General features: G+C 28.6%; 2 protein-coding genes across 2 annotated transcripts; one reads left to right on the top strand and one right to left on the bottom strand.

Annotated features, from left to right (window-relative positions):
* Positions 1–4154: 4154 nt before the first annotated feature.
* LOC119670561 (mitochondrial ornithine transporter 1) lies at positions 4155–5859 on the top strand. Its single transcript, XM_038080860.1, has 5 exons — positions 4155–4230; positions 4583–4947; positions 5027–5114; positions 5327–5432; positions 5502–5859. The coding sequence occupies exons 1-5, from the start codon at positions 4155–4157 to the stop codon at positions 5791–5793; spliced, it is 927 nt and encodes a 308-aa protein (XP_037936788.1). The 3' UTR covers positions 5794–5859.
* Positions 5772–8223, bottom strand: LOC119670560 (FAST kinase domain-containing protein 5, mitochondrial; the record flags this gene model as incomplete). Its single annotated transcript, XM_038080859.1, has 3 exons — positions 5772–5932; positions 6002–6174; positions 6534–8223. Coding segments are annotated over 3 exons (1953 nt in total), but the record flags the coding sequence as incomplete, so codon positions are not given.
* Between the last annotated feature and the right edge of the window lie 1732 nt (positions 8224–9955).

Here is a 9955-nt window from a genome sequence, read left to right as displayed (position 1 = left end):
TCGCAGTATTTTAAGGCGAATATTACAGTTTTTATCTGCAGTTATCTAAAATAAGTTATTTTATATAAAAGATTTTGTTTTATACCTTGTTTTGTCATCTCTCCTCCCAATGTAGCATGGGATTACAATTTCTCAACTAGTTTTCTTCATATTTTATTTTTGCACTGTTCTACTTTAAAAAACAATAAAGAAGAATAATAATTTTTTCCTTATGAATTTTTTATCCTTTGGACATATTTTGTCCAATATCCGAACTGGGTATTAAATATGGGTATGCTTCTTCTCTTCCTCCTCCTCTTGGAATTTTTGTATACCAATCTATCAGATTCATCGATTATAATATTTCGAACTTGACAATTGACTTTGATATTTAACTATAATATATTTTGATTACTATGGTAATCAGCGACTTAAATGATTTTGTTAACTAAACTAAAGAATTATACGATCTAAAATGTAAATAAAAAAAAACAGATATTTCAATAATTTTTCAAAGTTTGTAGTTATATTTGGCTTTGACGGCAAATAAGTTTAATATTCCGTATATGTAGTTAAGTTATTCAAATTATTCAAAACTAATGAGAATTGTATTTTCAACTTTTTGCAGTTTCAACTTTTGTCTACAAAACTCAATGAAATTTAATTCATTTTTAATATTTTTGTAAATGTAGTAAATTTTGTTTAGTATTTTAAATACAAATTTAATGCACACTATATATAATATATTTATTATTTATGTTTACATATGTATTTTAAATTATTTAATAATTCATAAAAATAAATATCATTAGTCAGACGTTGTCTGTAGAATAAAAAGTTTAGATGATTATTATTAATAAATTAAAAATTAAGTGTTTAAGTTTAAAAAAAATATTTATTATAATTTTCGTATGCAAATATAAAAAACTAATATTAGGTTTAGTTAATAATTTACTTATATAACTCTTAAACATATAAATTGCATGTTTTGTGTTCCTTAATAAAATATATTATATATTACAGTTTTTTATTGGAAAACTACAAATAATTATAATTTATTTAAAACTATAATAATAATGAAATTAATTATAGAAAAACAATTTTAAATTATTTTGTAAATTTCATTAAGAATTAATTAGTTATTTAATGTGCCAATATAAATATGAAAACAATATTAAATAAATATTATACATATATTCAAATAAAAAAAATTGTAATTAATGTAAAACAAAAGTAAATTAATAAAAAAATATTAAATTGCACATATATTGTAACAAATATAAATAAAATTGCTATAAACTATAAACAAAGTTGCGAAGCTAAATGATAGCACTTTAAAGTATATATAGAAATATATTCAAATACCAATATACACATATTAAAAAAAAACAATATACAGGAAAAATTAATTGCAGCAAATTTTTAGCGCTATTTTTACACATTGTAGAATCGATATATATAAAAAAATTTATAAAAAAAAAGTTCAAGTACAAAAAGAAGGTAAACTAAAACTAAAAAAAATGAACAAAAAAATTAATACGAAAAAGCAACTTTTATATTTAATTTTAAATTTAATTTATTTTTTTGTTCGTAATTAATTTACAAAATGTAATAAAGTAAATAGCAGAGCATTAATTAAATTTTTAAAATCCATTTAATATGTTTTTGAATTGTGCAGTACTTTAACGGACAAAACCGTGCCGTACTGTACTTTACTTAGTAAGCGCCTGGCAAGTAATGAATAATTGAATGACATTATATGAAAATTAAGTGCGACGCATTTTTTGAGAAACAAAAATTTGTAATCTTAATTTATGTTTATTAAATAATATATTCTTGTAAATGATGTATTAACCCATAATTTAGTGTTAACATTAATGCATAACTAACCCATATATACAATTTATGATAATAGTTTTAGTATAAAAAGTAACATCAGGAAGTTAGCTAAAGCTAATTGTAAACAGATTAGACTCATTAAATTTATTAAGCACAAAATAAATTCATGTAATAATCTCCCTTAAACAATTGTTTCAAAATTAATGCATAAATATTGAAACAACTAAAATAAACCCAATATTTTGTACTAAAGCATACATGCATTAAATATAAATATAAAGTTATATATATATATATGTATATGCATATGTAAGCACATATGTATATATATATAATTATATATAAAAAAACATATATATAAAAATATTCAATAGAGTATACATACATAATTACACCTAAATATATCTTATGGTTAGCATTTTATGTAAAAAGGTAATATAAAGCATATATATATATATAGAAATATATATATAAATATATTATATAAAAAATAAATTATTAAAATATTTAATACAATATATACAAATTAATACATACAATACAATACAATAAATTATATACATATATACATATGTCAAATAAAGTAAAAGGTAAATATATATATAAACAAAATGTTTATTTAATTTCAATAGGGTAATATCCTATTCACACAGCCTAGTAATCATCATTTAAGTTGTAATTATCAGGGATCAGCTGGTATCGCTAAAAACTTGTTCACACAGCAATTCATAATTTGATTTTTTTAAAATAAATTAGAATATGTGTTTTAAAAATAATAATAGTGTATGTAGGGTATTGAAGCGTTGACTTCAATATTTCTAAATTTTATTCTTTTTCTTATGGTTTTTATAATAATTTTAGTATGTGCGTACAGGTTAAAAATTAATGTTTTTAAATTGAAAATAGAAAAACTGAAATCTATATACAATCTCCAAAAAGAGTGAATTTTTGATTAGATACGATATGTTCTCGTAAGTCAACATATCGTCTAATCAGTTTAAAAACAAATTCATTAACAAAAATATTGATATTTGATAAGAAAAGTGCCTGATCTGTAAATAAAATTCTCAATGTTAAATATTTGTAAGTAGTTGTCCTAATTACCGGGGTTGACAGCAAAGTTCAAAATTTGCATTTGTGATATCACAACTTATCTCACTGAAATAATTTAGTTGAAAAACTTTCATAAGTTTGGTTTTGAATATATAGGGCTTTCAGAGGTAGCCAGATAGATAGAAAAAATAATAAGCTGTTGTTCACTGTTATGTCAGGTCTCAAAATGTTTATGTGATATAAAGGGGCAGACTTAGTAATTTGGTGCGTGCTAAATTCAAAATTTTTGTTACTTTTATTGCAAATTAAAAAAATGAGACAGAAAAAGAGCAAATGTCGGTTTAAATTTGGTCATGAAAAGCAAGACTATCTGTGTCTCGTCACTTAGGCAAAACATTGTTGTATGTATGTATGTATGTATGTATATATTTCCTTTAAAATTTAGGCACAACAAAAATGTACAGAAGTAATAGTAAAAATACGAAATTGACAAACTGATGTGATAGTCTGCATAATATGCAAACATCTTTCGCCATAGACCAAAAGAGTCAATTTTGACGTATCCGTGACACTCTACATAACATAGGCCTTATAGTTTATACAAAAGTAACGATATTTTTTTTATCACATAATAAAGATTGCTGATCCCAAAAATTTTGCTTTTTAGAGCAATTTCTTATTTACCCTTTTCATTGGACGGCCCTGATGGTATAGTGTTGCCATACTGAAAGTTATTATAAGTATGTATGTGGTCTTTCACTCTACACTTGACTTTTTTAGACAAATAATTTTCTGTTTAACAAAACGATTGAAGTTGGTGAATAGTAATATTGCTGTTTCAATGATTTTAAAATATTTTTATTGTATATATATCATTTAAAAAACAAAGCAACCTTCCCTGGTAATATTATCTACATGACAAATATTTCGCACGTTTCCCTTGAGCACATGCTTTCGTTACATTCTCTCCATCTCATGACGCAATGTTTATAAAAATTACTAATCGCTAATTTCTCTTGCCTCAATGCCTGCCCATTACGGTCTTATCAACAGCTGAGTGCGATATCACAGAGAGAGAGGGAGAGAAAGAGAGACAACATAATTTATAGGCGGCATTGATACAAAACAATTGAAATGAATTTAGTCTGGAAATTTTTGCGTTTGGGTATATTCGCTAAGGTCTCCGTGGTGCGCGAAATTTAGTTCAAACGTATAATTGAAGAATTGAAAAGAATAAGATTGATTGAAGATTTCTTTATTTTATATTATAAAATTCTACAAAAATGCATGGTGGCAATGGAACACAAGATCAAAATAGTTTTAAACAGGGAGCTATTGACTTTACAGCGGGCTCATTAGGTAATTGAAAACAGATTCGATTTCACATGAATTCAAAATCTTGCGTTTAGTCTTATCTGGTGAAATAGTTCTGAACAATTACGCTTCTTGATTTTAATTTTATATGTATATAATTATATAAATTTATGTATATATAAGTATATATGAAATTAAAATTATTGTGAGACTTAAATCCACTAAAACCACCGCTTAGGAATGAATCAAGAAACTAGTAACACCAATAAAACTTTATATAACTAACAATAAATAATTAGAACATTTAATACTCGACGTATCATCACTTCATCTTTTCCAGCTCATATTAATCCTCATCTTCTTAATTTCATACTACTAAAGTGATGTACAAATTTAGGTGGTATGTTACAGGTGTATGTCTCCCAACCGCTGGATACGGTGAAGGTTAAACAACAAACCTTTCCCAAGCTTTATAAGAACATGTTCGATTGTTTTGTAAAAACTTATCGGAAGGATGGCATTTTTCGTGGTCTATATGCGGGTTCTGTGCCTGCAGTTATCGCCAATGTTGCCGAAAATTCTGTATTATTTGCAGCCTATGGTGGTTGTCAAAAATTTGTGGCCCATGCCATGAATGTAGAAGATACAAAAAATCTTTCAGTATTAGGAAATGCTTTCGCTGGATTTTTAGCTGCATTCTTCTCCACCTTTACATTGTGTCCAACAGAATTAATTAAATGTAAATTACAAGCTATGAGAGAAGTACGTTATTATCTATATATACATATATATATATATACTTCCAATGTTTTAAATTATTTGATTTTTAAACATGTTTTAGATGTCGCAGATATCTAGTGCCGGTGCAGTTTTAAAAACAGAACACATAACGCCTTGGCAACTTACAAGACAAGTCTATTGTACGGAGGGTAAGTTTTCATATAAACATTTATTTAAAACCCTTTAATCGGTTTTTAGTTAATTCATTAAGCTCTTTCTTTTTTATTGTCAACCGGTGTAATATATTCACTTTATAATCTATATGGTAGATAAGATTTCTACGTATCGTACATTAGCATTAGATTATTTTTTCTAACTTCCAAATCACAGAATAATAATTTTTTGTTTATTTTAACTGCAGGCATTCCCGGTTTTTTCCGTGGATTGACTTCTACTTTCATGCGTGAGATGCCAGGTTACTTCTTTTTCTTTGGTGGCTACGAGGGCACCAGAGAACTGTTCACAAAGTAAGTACATATACACACATATATAAATGCTTATTTAAACTTATTTCCTAATAAATGTATGTATTTTAGACCTGGTCAAAGTAAAGATGATATTGGTGCTTTAAAAACAATGGTGGCTGGAGCAGTTGGTGGCGTTACATTATGGACTGTCATATTTCCAGCTGATGTCATTAAAAGTCGCATACAAGTTAACAATTTAAAGCGTAGTATGACTTCTGTTGGTTTAGAAATATTTAGAAATGAAGGCGTTTTGGCCTTATACAATGGTTTATTGCCATCCGTGCTGAGAACGATTCCAGCTACAGCGACACTATTTGTAGTTTATGAATATACAAAGAAAATTTTAAATAACGCACTTTAACAAAAAAAGAAAATATTTTTATTCATTAAAATTAATCGTAGAAAAATTCCTATAATTTAACGATTGTTGATAATTTACGTTTTAAGAAGTTTTTACGATCTACCGCTGTTTCTAACCCCCGCCACTCATGCCAATATATCTATGAAATTTTAGAGAAAACATTAGTTAATTTAAAGAAAATAAAAATTTTCTTTATATATATACTCACTATAACAGGTCTATGTCCTAAAAGTTCGAGTTGATTAAATTTTAATTTGAAAAATCCAGTAACTTTTGTTGTGCCTCTTAGTACGTTATTCCAACCAGTAACGGTAACCACTAATGTCTCAATATGTGGAGCATCTAAATCCCCTAGAAGATCTTTGCGTGTTAGCATCGCACCTAAAATTAAATTTTATTATTATCAATTTTATTTCAGTTTCTTTTTGTTGTTGTTGTAGTAACCAATGCGAGACACCTATGTTCGGCTGATGAAGAAGAGTGGCTGTTAGTTGTCTGAAAAGAAGTGTGGCTCCAGGAGACACACCCGTTCACTCATGAAATTTTTAATGCGTCATTTATAGATATGGTACAGACGATCAAATCCCACCCATCCTTTCTAAACATGGGTTATAACACAATAGAAGCTCTGGAAGATCAAGTCTGCATAGCTCAGCTTTTACCTTTTCAAACGATTAAGTGCCATTAACTTCTCGCAATACTTATTACAACAACAATTATCTATAAATATTAATACTTACCAACATAATGCTCTGGACACTCTTCAGAAATTGGTATCGCTTTACGTAGCTTTTTATCATAACAAATCACTATATCCGTTCGTTCAAAATGTGGCAAAACATGTCTAAATTGATTTATTAAGGAAAGGTCTTCAAAAGTATCTTTAACTTCCAAAAGTACTTTATCTGTAGCGCTAAGTTTATATTTTGAATGACGCTCTGGTAAATAATTGGTAAGCATTTTACCCATTGTGCGTCTATATTTATCAGACAACTGAGGACCAACGTAATTATCTTGTTTTAAATTAATTTTTATAAATGCATCTAACTGAAACAGTTCTCTGGCCATAACTGCATTGTTTTTATATGTATGCAGCAGGAATTTCGGATCAAATATTGTACCTAACATTTCTTTATCATAGTAGCCTTTCACTGATAAGTAGTGCATGCAAAGTGGAAAGCAACGTGGATGCAGCATTATTTCATCTACTCTATTTTGCAGTGAATCCATAATTTTTTGACAAATTTCCTTTTCAACCCCGGATTTACTTTCAAAATCAAATAAAGCAATAACTAAAGCTATGCGCTCTAAGTCCTTGAGTCTTACTGTTGATATTTCCGTGTTAAACCGTTTCAAAACACGTTCCAAACTCTCATTATGACAGAACTGTAAATCATTACCCAACAATGCAATATGCAAGCAAGACAATAAGGAAAAACGTTCGATGTGCACCGTAAGTGCGTCTAGCAACTCCGCCAAGGAGTTGGCAAAAGGAATTTTACTGCTGTATCGGATTATTTTTAGCAATGCCACTAAACTTATATCATCTATAGTTTCTAGTTCCGACATAAGTCGTTTATAGATATGACTTAATAAATCTGGATTACGTATTGGTGTTTTTGTTTTGAAGAAACCCAAAGACATTACAGCTAATTCCTGCAGTGTTAGTTTGTCGGCACAACTCAATAAGTTTTCCTCAAACTCTAACTTATCGTCCAGTGGTTTACGTAGAAGATTACAAAAGAACATGGAATGTACAAGTTGTTCGGGTTTCATTTTTCGTACCTTACGACCGATCTTCCGAAATGATTCCTCCACAAATTCACATATCCGTGCTAATTTTAAAGTGTACCAAGCATCGCATACAAGTAATATTTCGTCCACATCCCAACGTTCGATGCGTCGGCAGCATTCGATATCCATATGATTCCATAAATCAATGAAATTATCTGCTGATGTTGAGTTTTCTAAAGGCAGTAAAGCAATACGGCGCAGTGCTTCCAATAGCTGCTCATCGGTTAACTTTGGTAAAATTCTACAAAACAATTGTACGAAATCTTTAAAACATTCGTTTGATATGTGCTTATTGTTCTTTGTACAGTATTGTGTCACTAAGCAAAAGTGCTCGAAAATGTCACTTTCCGCTGCTTTTGGATCAATTGCCAGCGTAGCCGGGTCACTGAAGTCCTTTTCTGATTTTATACTATTTGCTTCAACATTGAGCCGGAAAATTTGGTACGGTTTTAAAGATTCCTTCAAAACATTGTGTGCATGTTCATTTTCACATCCAAAATAACCTGTGTTTTTTACAGCTGCTGTTCTATAGCAACGAGCAGCGAAATTGTTTGTTGAAACTTGTGCAAAATAATTTAATAAAGATAATTTGTTAAACTTTAATACTTTTATGTTATAACTATTTAAAAATCGTTTACAAAACATTTTATACAAATTTCCAATAACAACAACAGATGAGCACAAGTCTACCGCATTTGACAGCTCAGCTGTCAAAACGCACAGCCGTTTTTGACAGCTGTTACTTGCCACTAATTTAACATTACATTAAGACGTTTACAGAATATCAAAGTGTTACAGAATGTTAAAGAATTTAACATTACATTAGCACCTTTACAGAATATCAAAGTGTTACAGAATGTGGATGAAAAGTTGAAAAACCAATCATATATTTGGAGAAATAAACGCGAAAAAGTGTTGTTGCTGTTTGCTTTGCTAATCAATATCAACAAAGTCTATTTCGTCTTGGAGTTCCTCCGATTGCATGCACTAGGAGCTATGTATGCATTGGCTTCAATATTATTAGTTTTTTCTATATGGTTTTCCTAAAGCAAAATATTTTGTATTCACTATTGGATTGATTAGTGGCTCCACTAACAAACTATAAGTTATCATATATGAAATAATAAGTTCCATTGTGCATACGTTTAACATGCCTTCGTTGTGTTATCCGGATCTTCTGGGTACTTCTGAGATTTTCTTCTTCCGTTGAACCTAATTCTGAAATTACAAAACAGTGGACTCAAAGTCCATGTAAGCAAACCTAAATCACTACTTTATTTGGAAAGAAGTTACAGAAGTTACAGCATTATCAGCAAACTTATATTAATGGATGTCTCCGTCATATTAATCGATTCTTTGGGCCTTGTACCATAACAAATTCTAATTTATTGAAGAAAGTAAAGCTAGATAACACTGTTATGAAAATAAGGACAATTAAATCGCATTGGATCGGCACTATAAGGAAGAATAGTGATTGTACTGCCAAACAGTCATTAACATAAAATCCTTTCGAATAAGAAAAAGGTAACGTTAGCAAGTCCCATATAGCGCTTTTCAGCAGATACTAAGATGAAATCACTTAATCTAACTTGAAACGAATAAAGAGCCATCGTATAAAATAGCCAGTATTGGTAAAGGGAAGTTGTGTACGTTTTCTGCGCCACGTAAAAGTTAAATGTACTTTTTGCGCTTCTAAAATGTAATATTATTTACAATTTGGTAATAATTATATTAATTCTTAATAAGGCAACAGTAAACAGTAATTACGATTCTACTTTCTGTTATGTTAAATTTTAACATTAACAGACTAATGTTGCTGTGCTGCTTCTGTTAAAATCTCTTTATGTTCAATTTTTACATAAACACACTTACATTGGTTTGCAGTTTTATGTAAAAATTGTTTGTATTTCTGCTTTTATTGTCTTTACAATTAACATACATCCTTAGTGCATTTTTGTTACCTGATGCTTGCTGTTTGTTCTGAGTTTTGTTTTGTGAATAAATCAAGTTTTAGATATTTTATTTATTAAATCCTTTTAATATACAATTAATAAATATGGAAAATGACGTTTATGAAATTGAGGTAAGTTTTAATTGCAATATATGAGCTTTGAAGATAGAAATAAATTAATCGAGTGCTCATGCGCCGTAGTTTTGCTGAGTAAAGAATATTAGTGTGTATTATAAAATTAGAAGGTTCTCTCAAAATATTATTGTACATAACAAAATATGTGAAAATTTAATATAAATAATGTTAGATTAATTTACGTTTAATAAACTAATTAAAAAGTTTATTGTTTATACTCAATGTTGTGTTTTGACGTCTTCTCTTTGTAAGAACAGAAAAACGTGGTGGTGAGAAAACATA

This window comes from Teleopsis dalmanni, chromosome 1 (assembly GCF_002237135.1).
Source record: "Teleopsis dalmanni isolate 2A chromosome 1, ASM223713v2, whole genome shotgun sequence".
Lineage (NCBI taxonomy): Eukaryota > Metazoa > Arthropoda > Insecta > Diptera > Diopsidae > Teleopsis > Teleopsis dalmanni.
The sequence above is the reverse complement of the archived record's forward strand: the minus strand, read 5'-3'. Positions and strand labels throughout refer to the sequence as shown.